Source organism: Neoarius graeffei, chromosome 24, assembly GCF_027579695.1.
Source record: "Neoarius graeffei isolate fNeoGra1 chromosome 24, fNeoGra1.pri, whole genome shotgun sequence".
Taxonomy (NCBI): domain Eukaryota; kingdom Metazoa; phylum Chordata; class Actinopteri; order Siluriformes; family Ariidae; genus Neoarius; species Neoarius graeffei.
Genome location: NC_083592.1, coordinates 48,817,454 through 48,830,455, shown reverse-complemented (window position 1 = coordinate 48,830,455; position 13,002 = coordinate 48,817,454). Strand labels below are relative to the sequence as shown.

Below are 13,002 nucleotides of genomic sequence, written 5' to 3'. Positions count from 1 at the left end.
GGTGCCCAGTCTGGATTGTTTCTACCATATAATTTTGCTGGCGCTCCTAGAAGCGAAATGGTAATACACGTGTTAAAATTATAACAACGACCGACTGAACCACGACAAGAGAACGCTCCTTTTATAGCAAAGTTCTAGCAACACGAAATAAAATTCTTCCCTGATCTTATCGAGAAAGCTTTTCAATCTCACCTGAGATAAAATGATTACTCCAAACACAAGCTGTTTTGGTTTTAGCCTCTGTTAGATCAGCCCTGCCGATGTTGTTCAGCCGTGCTCGTCTCCTCTCCGTACTCAGCCTCAGAGTTTTCTCGCCCTCTTTCCGAATCACGAATGGAATTCTAAAAAATTGGAATGTGCCACGGTCACGAGTACTGTTGTGACTATGACCATATACAGCACAAAGATATAGCAGAGCTAAAAGAACACTTAAAGCAGTGGAAAAACAAAGAGAGTTGCGCACGCGTGACTATGTTTTGTATGGAATGTCGCTTGACCCTGCATTTGTATATCCACCAACATGGCCGACATTCGGGTTTCTATTTTTCTTTGACATCACTTGCAAGTGTATTTTTCACAAATTGCTCCTGTCATTTCGCCGGTTTGTTTACATTCTAAACGGAAATTATTTTGTCTGACATTTTGTATAAAGTTTTTATTTATCAAATTTGCAAAAAATCAAAATAAAAATGCTCTGTTTCTCAAAATCCAGTGAACGGGGGGCGTCGTGGCTCAGGTGGATAAGGCGCCATACCATAAATCCAGGGACCCGGGTTCGATTCCGACCCGAGGTCATTTCCCGATCCCTCCCCATCTCTCTCTCCCGCTCATTTCCTGTCTCTACACTGTCCTATCCAATAAAGGTGAAAAAAGCCCAAAAAATGTCTTTTAAAAAAAAGAATCCAGTGAATGTGGATAGAATAAAACAGTTATTCCACTCAATCTCGTCATACATAGGTGGTGTTTACATTAGACCGTATCCATCTCGTTTTCGTCGCGGATGCACTGTCCGTTCACATTAAAACGCCGGGAAACGACTCCACAGGCGGAACAACTTGAATCCGCCAGGGCCCACGTATTCAACCCAGTTCGTATCTGATCCGGTGCTGTGTAAACATTGAGGAACGAGGATACGCAGTGCTGAGCTCTAGCTGACGTCGTCATTGGACAACGTCACTGTGACATCCACCTTCCTGATTCGCTGGCGTTGGGATCACGCACACAGCGGCTCAGTCCCGAATCACTGCTCATGCGCTTCACTCGCACGCTCTGTGAGCTGCGCAGGGCCGGAGTGCGCACCCTCCAGAGGGCACTCGCTGTTCAGGGTGGAGTGATTTGGAGCGCAGGAGGAAGCGCTGAGCTGCACTGAGGTTTATTTACACATTTCAACCTCCTTCAGGCGCTTAAACTCAGTGAGAACATGAACATCACAGCCAGGTGTGTTTATCTGCTGGAGAAGGTGTTCGCTTGCCATCCTTCCACTTGCAAGTGGTGAGTGGCTTGCGCATGCCCGATATGCACTGGGATCATGTGACGTGCCGTCTAATTAGTCATGTGATTAGCGTATCCGTGTATTGGCGTTGCTGTGTGCACGTGAATCGTTTTAAAAACATTACTCTGATGATCCGCTGATACGGTCTAATGTAAACACCACCATAGATTATAGACAACTCGGTGCTACGCGCCTCAGTGACTTTCAGCTCATGTACGACTCGAACTCGTGGAATAACTGTTAAATATTCCTGTGCTGTAATGTGTATTATTGAAAGACATATCAGAGAAAGCAGTATTTCCATGCTGTTTTAATGAACAGACAAATGTTTACTGTGTTCTAGAAGTTTTGCTTGCTCAATAATTACTAAAGATCTCTGGACAGTTAAAAATTGTAAAAAGACCAGGCCATAATTTTCATCTTCATCTATCCAGTTTGGCCGAGTCTGTGCCCCGTCTAGCTTCAGATTCCTGATCTCAGGCCAAGTTTACATTAGACCGTATCTGTCTCGTTTTCTTCGCGGATGCACTGTCCGTTTACATTAAACCGCCTGGAAACGCCGGGAAACGGGAATCCGCCAGGGTCCACGTATTCAATCCAGATCGTGTCTGGTCCGGTGCTGTGTAAACATTGAGAATACACGGATACGCTGTGCTGAGCTCTAGCTGGCGTCGTCATTGGACAACGTCACTGTGACATCCACCTTCCTGATTCGCTGGCGTTGGTCATGTGACGTGACTGCTGAAAAACGGCGCGGACTTCCGCCTTGTATCACCTTTCATTAAAGAGTATAAAAGTATGAAAATACTGCAAATACTGATGCAAATACTGCCCATTGTGTAGTTATGATTGTCTTTAGGCTTGCCATCCTTCCACTTGCAAGTGGTAAGTGATATGCGCTGGGATCACACACACAGCGGCTCAGTCCTGAATCACTGGTTGTGCACTTCACTCGCGCGCTCTGTGAGCTGCGCAGGGCCGGAGTGCGCACCCTCCAGAGGGCACTCGCTGTTCAGGGCGGAGTGATTTGGAGCGCAGGATGCCTGCGGAGCCGAGCGTATCCGTGTATTGGTGTTGCTGTGTGCACGCAAATCGTGTATTGGTGTTGCTGTGTGCACGCAAATCGTGTATTGGTGTTGCTGTGTGCACACTAATCGTTTTAAAAATGTTAATCTGATGATCCGCTGATACGGTCTAATGTAAACATGGGCTCAGTGAACAGGACTGGAACCTGATATGATCTTCTGCTCTTGTAGGCCATCTGCCTCACAGTTCAGTGTGTATTCTGAGATGCTTTTCTGCTCACCACAGTTGTAAAGAGTGATTATTTGAGTTATCGTAGCCTTCTTTTTAGCAGAAACCAGCTGCCGATTCTCCTCTGACCTCGCTCATCAACCGAGTCACCAGAGGTGGAACAACTTCATTACTTAAGTCAAAGTACAGATCCCACTGATCAAATGTGACTCTGATACAAGTGAAAGTTGTCCAGTCAAATTTTTACTTAAGTTAAAGTACTGAAGTACTTGCTTTTAAAAATACTTAAGTATTAAAAGTGCATTTTCTGTCAACGCATTGTCATATTATTGCCACAACGCTTACAAAACCTAATGCCGTTACCAAAGACAGAAATGTGAATTCACAAAATGAACGTATGCTGTGCATCATGGTGGTTTAACATTAAGCTAGCTAGTCAGTGACGCTCCACCTGACATGCTAGCAAACTCTTTTCAAACTCGAAATCATATTGGGTAGCTAACATTACTAGAAAAGAAAGATTTCTACATTGTGTTTATTTGGCAAGATTATGCGAAAACATATTTCTGAAAGGACTTCAGAGAAGTTAACGTTATTCATGTCAGCGTAACTCCATTTTTACATGCTAACTAACAGTGTCCAAGTTAACTAGTTATGTGTTAACGTTAGCCGTGGACAAGGCGATGGCAACTTGGCGGGAAAATCCATAGAAAGTCATTTGACTAACCAGACTGCATAGCTATTGCAACGTTATCACTAGCTCTAAAAGCACAGACAACTTCATTGCAAGCTTTCTTTTGGAATAAAACGTTCACATACCTCGATATGCTTCCGCAGGTTGGATGGCGAGTTTTTGTAGGCCGTGATGTGGTTCGTTTTTGGCAAACAAAGCAAACATTTATAACGAAATGTATCTTTAATACTTTCAGAAAACTGAAACATGGGTTCTCGGTATGGCCATGAGTGTGTGCGTTCCCCAGAAGAACCGCCTCCTTCTATTCTGCCATCAACTGATCATGTTCAAATAATGCTGTTGAGAAATAGTTGAACTTGATTTTATAGTCTATGGATGTGACGTGACCCTAGTGATTACTGATAGACTGTCTCAGTGTCACCTGCGAAAAAACCAATCACGTTTTAGAAAAGAAAAGAAAAAACATCCACTTTCAAAACCGCTTTGTAGTAACAAGTAACGAGGACTTTGATAGAAATGTAGTGGAGTGAAACGTACGATATTTGTCTTTCAAATGTAGTGAAGTTAAAGTCATAAGTTTCCAAAAAATATAATACTCAAGTAAAGTACAGATACTCAAAAAGTGTACTTAAGTACAGTACTCAAGTAAATGTACTTCGTTACTGTCCACCTCTGCGAGTCAATGAGATCCCGGGGTTTTTTTTCCACATTCTGATGTTTGACGTGAATATTGACTGAAGCTCTTGACCAGTTTCTGTATGATTTTCTGCAGTTGTGCTGCTTTGGCTGATTTGGACAAGTACATGAATGAGTCTATGAATGAATGAAGTGTGGTTGTGAACTCATCTCATCTCATTATCTCTAGCCGCTTTATCCTGTTCTACAGGGTCGCAAGCAAGCTGGAGCCTATCCCAGCTGACTACGGGCGAAAGGCGGGGTACACCCTGGACAAGTCGCCAGGTCATCACAGGGCTGACACATAGACACAGACAACCATTCACACCCACATTCACACCTACGCTCAATTTAGAGTCACCAGTTAACCTAACCTGCATGTCTTTGGACTGTGGGGGAAACCGGAGCACCCGGAGGAAACCCACGCGGTCACGGGGAGAACATGCAAACTCCGCACAGAAAGGCCCTCGCCGGCCACGGGGCTCGAACCCGGACCTTCTTGCTGTGAGGCGACAGCGCTAACCACTACACCACCGTGCCACCCGGTTGTGAACTCATTAATGTTTTTATATTCTCCCTCTGCTCTCGGCTCTGTCTCTGTCTTCAGGTGGCAGTTCTTCTGTGAGGGTGGGGATGTCGGCTTTGGGGTCTTCATGAAGAAGAAACGGGGTAAATGGATGAAAGCAGGCCAGATGCAGGAGGTCATGGCCAGTCAGCGCTACAACGCACACCTCGTACCTGAGGACGGATCGCTCACCTGCACTGAGCCTGGAGTGTGTAAGTCACACAATATGAAATAACAAAGACTTTTTCATTGTGCAATTTTATATGAATTTTTACCTCAAAAAATCAAAGTCAAAGTCCTTCCCACGCCATACAGTACCTGGTATTCCTGGGCAGTCTCCCACTCAAGTACTAACCAGGCCCAACTCTGATGGTGGCGCATCGGGCGGCGCCGATCTCCGTTTCCGTAGCCCTCGGCCTCTCGCCTATTACATAGATAGGGTTACAGTGGGGGGCTAGTCCTCTGGCAACCACGAGAGTTTAACTCCCCATGCACATCTGTATTGCAGCTTGCTTTGCCAGATGGTATTAGGTGCCATTTTTTATGATGGTCTTTGGTATGACCCGACCGTAAATAGAACTCACGATCTCCCGATCGAGAGGCGGACATGCTACCACTAGGCCACTAGTCGGTGAATTTTTACCTCACTTGCTGATAATTTTTTTCAGTCTTTAGATACAAATCTTTACATTTTTAATGCCTTTTTACTTTGGTTCATTTTTAATTTTGTATTTTTCATTTTATTTTCCGCTGCTTGTGGCTACACCGCTTATTACATCAGCTTATCAGGTTTATAGCTGTGTTTATTGCAGAAAAAAATATACTATTCATTTTGTGGTTAAAGAGTGAAGGGGAAAACTGAACGTATCGCAAATCAGCGTCGAATCCAAACGTCTACTTCTCTTGCTAATGGAATGGAATTGAACATATATTTACCAATTTTATTTTATTTTATTTTTTTTACCAGACGTGCTACGATTTGACAACACTTACAGCATCTTCCAGTCCAAAAAAGTCAGCTTTTCTGTGGAAGTCCTCTTACCCAGCAGCGACAGCCAGTCACGGCCTGAGACGAGCAGGACGCCGGGAGGCGACGTTCAGAATGGTCAATAGGGTGTGATTCTTGACCTGCCTGTTTAGAGATGATCCAGCATAGCAAAACAGTACTTGAAATGGCTTGTCTCATGCACAGTAATTTGGAGAAAAAAAGTTTCAAAACTGTAATTACTCGTGGTACGAGAAGAAAGTGATCTTTGTTGAAGACTTGATGTCACTTCAGTGCAACATAGTTGAAGTGAATAGCTGCACAAAACTTAAAGCATAGCATTCAAATCCCTTCAGCATTTAGCTTGTCCAACAGAATCTACATCATGGCAGTTTGACGTTTTATATCATTTTTTCTGCGCTGATTATGTTTCTGTTCAGCTATGCTTGCTGCAGAGGAGGTTTCGCTGAAATAGATGCTTGCTTTGGCGATGAAACACAAGCACTTAGTGTTATTTCTTATGGATAGTATAAGCATTAATGTGATGATTGATACGGTACTGTGCTAAAGTCTATTATTATGTCCACGTTCACTGGATATGAGCAATGGTGCGCTCTGATTGGCTACTCTACCACTAGGATATCAGCTCATATACCGTGAGTAGAGAAAAACAAAATGGCGGCACGTGTTGCTGAACCAACTGAGGACGAAATAAAAACTACTCGAAAACAAAACCCCCAAAAAATACAAAAAAAGCAACAAAATATGTAATGAAAGTATTTGATAAGAGCGTATCTTTTTTTTTCAAGAATTATTATAATTATTATTATTGCATTTTTCACAAATTGCTCCTGTCATTTCGCTGGTTTGGTTACACTGTTCATCTCTAAGCATTAAAATTTGTTGAATTTTTTTTTAGACTGGTTCAAAAGCTCAAAGAAGTTTGAAAATTACAGAACTGAAATGTCCAAGGAAGAATTAAATAAATGTCTAAAGCTATTCTATACCTTGGCAAGATGGCACTTTCTACAAAAAAAGAACACTAAAGTCAATTCATGCAGTCATCGATAGGTTTTTAAGTGGAAATGATTTTGTCAGACGTTTTGTATGAAGTTTTTTTTTTAAATTGAATTTGCAAAAAAAAAGCAGTAAAAATGCTCTGTTTCTCAAAATCCAGTGAATGTGGATAGAATAAAACAGTTATTCCACTCAATCTTGTTGTACATGGCTTATATCCAACTCAGTGTTACGTGCCTCGTCGGCTATCAGCTCATGTACGACTCGATTTCATGGAATAACTGTTAAATATACAAATAGTACAAATATTAAAATTTTTAATCCAGATGTTGATTTTAGGACATCTGCATTACTGAGTCAATACAAACGCTTTATATTTCTAGTAATATGTAAATGTTACCCAAAAACATTTGCATGTCAGTAAAGAAAGCAGCATATTACATAAGAGATCACTTTTCAAACAACAACATAATGAAGGCTGCTGGGTTTTGATGCAGAAATACTGTACGACGCGAGTGTGACAGTCAAAGTGTCCAGAAGAACTGTGGCTGGTTCTGCGACATATTCATTCGAATGTACCAGATAATTTCCTTATAAAAGTGCACAAATTATACCTGAGACGCTTTTTTTTTTAAGCAAAATGTCGTCACACCAAATACAGTATTGAATTTGTTTAGTTTATTATTGTGTATTTTTTATATCGAAACATTTTAATTTCATTCTTTCTGAAGACGTCTTCACTTTCCGGTATTTCATTACAGACTTTTGCACGGTACTGTATATGTAAGGTGTCTGTTTTGATAGAGATGGATAAGAGAATCATATACGGTACTTCCATTGTGTTCCTATGAACATAATATACCAATAGTGGAAGGTTACTCATTTTAAAGTGTCTCTAATGCAAAACTCATACTGCTCGTTTAAAAAATATATACCATCTTCAATATCCTGTTAGGGGCATGGTATATTCAGAGCCTTTCATGGGAACCTTAGAGTAACCAATCCACCTACTGGCATGTTTTTTGGGGGAAAAACACATGGACATGGGACAAACATGGGAAATGCTATACAGATTGAAGCTAACCTAAGCTAAAGATCGAAGCGAAACCCGAGAGCTATGAGACAATAACACTACCCACTGAACCTTCACGTCTTCCAAGCATGAAAACATTTACTGAAAAAGAAGCTGTTCAAAAGTTAACGGGATTGTTAGAAAGTTATCCAGGTTCCTCAGTTGGGATAAAAATCAGTGGGACCCAAGAATCTGGATGTGTATTCAAGAATAACGTCACAAGAGGGTTTTTTTTTTAATTATTATTAACCAGTATAAAACCAATATTATAGTTTAAACAACAATGGATTCAGAGAATGCTTTATACTGACTGATAATCGCTACACTGTCAGAAATAGGGGTATAATTACAGTAGGAGTCCATTTCTGAGCCCTAAGGTACAGTCGGCGCTCATGTACTTCCAAGGGCTCATTATTGGACCTCAAGGTAACCATGTGTAGCTTTCTAGGGCCAAAAACAGTACATATATGTTCCCAAGTTGTCTATAAAGGGTACAAATGAGTACCTAAGAAGGTACTGATCCAGTGACAAGCCGCTATACCCCTAAAGGTACAATAACGTACTTAATTTTCTGAGAGTGTAGGTTTTTTTAAGGACCATTTTGGTAAGATGTAAGTAACAGTGTCCGGCTGAATTCACTCTTATTTCTAACTTCGCCAAAAAGAATCTTAATTACTGATGTCAAACACATTTCATTGTAAACTTGTGCGTATAAACTAAGTTAATGAAACTTTAGTGAAGCTTTATAGTATTTATACCATAAGCGCCTATACAGTGTGTATAGCTGAGTGCAAAAGTTTGCATACCCTTAAGACAAAATGCGAATTATACCAAGAAGACATTTATCCAGTTGCATTTCAGAGATTCCTTCATTATCATAGGTTAAAAATAAATAAATAAATAAATTGTAAAGTAGTGCATGTGAATAGTAAAATGAAAAAGACACCAGTTTAAAAGTCTGCATCATATTTTTGACTACAATATACTGTAACTATTTTCCAATAGTTTAATATAACTATATAACTATATATATATATATATATATATATATATATATATATATAGTGTCTACTACACTATACTGTACTATATGCGATATACAGTGGATATAAAAAGTGTACACACAGGTTTTTCTGATGTAAAAAAATGAGACCACAATAAATAATTTCAAAACTTTTCCCACCTTTAATGTGACCTATAACCTGTACAATTCAATTGAAAAACAACCAAATCTGTTGGGGGAAAACATAAAAAATAAAAAACGTACAATAAGCTGGTTGCATAGGTGTGCACACCCTTAAACTAATACTTTGTTGAAGCAGCTTTTGATTTAATTACAGCATTCAGTCTTTTTGGGTCAGAGTCTATCAGCCTGCCACAGCTAGACTTGGCAATATTTGCCCACTCTTCCTTGCAAAAACGCTCCAAATCTATCAGATTGCGAGGGCATCTCTTGTGCACAGCCCTCTTCAGGTCACCCCACAGATTTTCAATTGGATTTAGGTCTGGGCTCTGACTGGGCCGTTCCAAAACTTTTTTGGGGTCATTGCCGTGCTGAAAGATGAAATTCCTCTTCATCTTTCTAGCCGACACCTGAAGGTTTTGGGCCAAAATTGACTGGTATTTAGAACGGTTCATAGTTCCCTCCACCTTGACTAAAGCCCCTGTTCCAGCTGAAGAAAAACAACCCCAAACCATGATGCTGCCACCACCATGCTTCACCGTGGGTATGGTGTTCTTTTGGTGATGCGCAGTGTTGTTTTTGCACCAAACATACCTTTTGGAATTGTGGCCAAAAAGTTCAACCTTGGTTTCATCAGACCATAACACATTTTCCCACATGCTTTTGGGAGAGTTGATGTATTTTTCTGCAAAATTTAGCCGGGCCTGGATGTTTTTCTTCGACCCTACCTCATAGTCCAGACATATGGAGAATACGGGAGATTGTCGTCACATGTACACAACCAGTACTTGTCAGAAATCCCTGCAGCTCCTTCAGTGTTGCTGTAGGCCTCTTGGCAGCCTCCCTGACCAGTTTTCATCTTGTCTTTTCATCAATTTTGGAGGGACGTCCAGTTCTCAGTAATGTCACTGTTGTCCCATATTTTCTCCACTTCTTCTTGATGACGGTCTTCACTGTGCTCCATGGTATATCTAATGCCGTGGAAATGTTTTTGTCCCCTTCTCCTGACTGATCCCTTTCAACAATGAGATCCCTTTGATGCTTTGTAAGCTCTCTGTGAACCCTGGCTTTTGCTGGAGGAGGCAACTGAGTAAATGTCTGAACTTTATTTGGGGTAAATCAGAGTCATTTTAATTGATGGCGGGTGTGAACCCAAAAAGACTGAATGCTGTAATTAAATCAAAAGGTGCTTCAACAAAGTATTAGTTTAAGGGTGTGCACACTTATGCAACCAGCTTATTGTACATTTTTTTTATTTTTTATGCTTTTCCCCCAAATAGATTTGTTTGTTTTTCAGTTGAATTGTACAGGTTGTAGGTCACATTAAAGGTGGGAAAAGTTTTGAAATTATTTATCGTGGTCTCATTATTTTACATCAGAAAAACCGATCATTTTAACGGGGTGTGGAGACTTATTATATCCACTGTATAAGCACTTAATGTTATTAGTGTTAGTGTTATTACTATATACTATACTATATACTACATACATATAATATATACCACTATACTAATACATATAATATCTCTCTCTCTTTCTCTTTTGCTGTCATGGAAGAACCACATAGCGCTAATACAAGATTAAACCACTCTCTCCTATTAGAAGCCATACACAGTGCCTCGTCATAATTAACCGATGTCTCTTTTAGGTCTCTCTTAATTATATCCTTCCATCTTAATTTTTGATGCCCAATTCTTCTCCTGCCGCTAGGCTCCCACAACAGTAATCTTCACGGCAAGCATGACGGCAGCATTCTTCCCAGATGACCAAACCATGTCAGTCGCTTTCTTCTAAAGTGGGTGATAAGTGGAACTCTCCATACTTCTTCATTTGTCACTTGATCTCTCCAAGTAACTCCTAGTATCCTTCTTAGACATCTGTTATAAAACGCAGATAGTCACTTCTCCTCTGTCATGGTGATGTTCCATGCTTCAGCTCCATACAACGGTGTTGACATTACTACCACTTGAAATATTCTGGTCTTGGATTTTAATCTGATGGATTTATGTTTCATCAAAGGCTCTATTTTATTGTAAGCATCAGCTGCCTTCCCTATCCGATTGTCCACCTCCAAAGTTAGGCCCCCATTAAAACTTACTATGCTTCCAAGATGTGTACAAATCTATCTGCATTCTCCAATATGATGCTATAATCTATCATTATATTAAGTGGCTTTTTTCTCATCCAATTGACATAACTTTTGTCTTCTTGGAGTTTAGCAGGAGACCAACTTCAGCACTTTTTTCTTCTATTTGACTAGTGGAATACTAAAGCCTTTCTTGCGTTTCATCTATGATGGCAATATCGTCAGCATAGTCTAAGTCTGACAATTTCTGTTGTAGGTATCTTGAACAACTTCTTCTTTTGATAATAAACCCCATATCATTCTTATCGACAGCATTCTTCATCACCCAATCTAGAATATCAAAAACCAACATATGATATATACTGTCAATAGAACTATTTTCCAATAGTTTGTAGTTTGTATATATTTTCATTTAAAATATTCGTTCCACTTTTTTTCCCCTGTTGTTTTATATTTTGCCATTGTTTCAGGACCGTGACATTTAATTTTACTTTTTTTTATTGGACTATGTTACTTTTTTAGTTAGAAACCATGAATGATGGATGCAAACTTTTTCACTCAGCTGTTGTTTAAAAAAAATTATATTAACAAACCTAATATTCGCAATTAATTTATTGTAGCGGTCTCTGTATATGGCAGTTTTAATTGGTAATTAAATTATTTATAGAAGTGATTTTTTTTTTTGACCTCAGGTGTCCGTCCTTGCCATTACATGCATATAACGAGAATACTTATCTTTAAATGAGTTTTTGTTTCACTAGATGAAGTGCTTGATTAATGGGACCAGCAACATTAGATCAGTGCCTTTTCATCTGTAAAACTGCAATGTGTCCAGTGTGTGTGTGTTTTAATGTGTTGTCACTCATAAAATGCCTTAATTGTGTTTGAGTAATTAGATGATTAAACTGATATGTCAGTTATGGCAATGTGAGTCTCTGTGCTTTGTATCACAAAAAAGGTTAAAGTCACAATATGGAGGAGCTGAGTTGTCTGATTAAACAGGAAATTGTAAAAGTATGACGAGATGTCGTCTTGAAGGCAGCTTGTGTTGCTCCAAAATCTCAGTGTACTTTTCTGTATTAATGCTCCATCACAGAAGTGTAAGTTATCTTTGCCTAGGGCACTGACACAACCCCATACCATGACACACCCTGGCTTTTGGACTTGTTCCTGATGACAGTCTGGATGGTCCTTTTAGTCTTTGGTCCGGAGCACACGACATCCATTTATTACAAAAAAAGACCTGAAATACTGATTCATCTGACCACAATACATGTTTCCACTGTGTGATGGTCCATCCCAGATGCCGCCAAGCCCAGAGAAGTCGACAACACTTCTGGATACAGTTAATATAAGGCTTCGTTTTTGCACAGTAAAGTTTTAACTGGTATTTGTGGATGTAACTCCGTATTGTAGAGCTTGATAAAGGTTTGCCAAAGTAATCCCAAACCCATGTGGTTATATCAGCTATAGCTGAATGACGGTTCTTGATGAAGTGCCATCTGAGGGATTGGAGATCACGGGTGTTCAGCTTAGGCTTGAGCCCTTGCCCTTTACACACCAAAATTCCTCCAGATTCCTTGAATCGTTTAATGATATTATGCACCATAGAGGGTGAAATATCCAAATCCCTTCATATTTTTCTTTGAGGAACATTATTTTTAAACATGTCGATAGTTTTCTCATGCATTTGTTGACAAACTGGAGATCCTCAGCCCATCTTTGCTCCTCAAAGATCAGGCCTTCCTGGATACTGATTTTGTACCGAATCGTGATTATAATCACCTGTTAACACCATCTGTTTCAAATCACATCATTATTTAATTGTTTTACCTTATTACTAGGTCTAAATTGCCCTGTCCCAACTTTTTTTTTTTGGGAATGTGTTGCAGGACTGAAACACAGGAATGGATGTATATTAACAAATGAAACGAAGAATGAAGTTGACCAGATAAAACATGAAATATTGTGGGTTCATA

The 13,002-nt window shown here is 39.9% G+C and overlaps 1 protein-coding gene across 1 annotated transcript in view; it reads left to right on the top strand.

Moving 5' to 3' along the window:
• The window catches only part of sec14l8 (SEC14-like lipid binding 8), a 63,953-nt gene extending 55,162 nt beyond the window's left edge, over window positions 1–8,791 (top strand). Inside the window, exons 11-12 of the mRNA XM_060907415.1 lie at window positions 4,723–4,892; window positions 5,648–8,791. Of these exons, the coding sequence (XP_060763398.1) occupies window positions 4,723–4,892; window positions 5,648–5,793 (316 nt within the window). The 3' untranslated portion in view covers window positions 5,794–8,791. The remainder of the gene's footprint in view (window positions 1–4,722; window positions 4,893–5,647) is intronic.
• The last annotated feature ends 4,211 nt before the right edge of the window (window positions 8,792–13,002 follow it).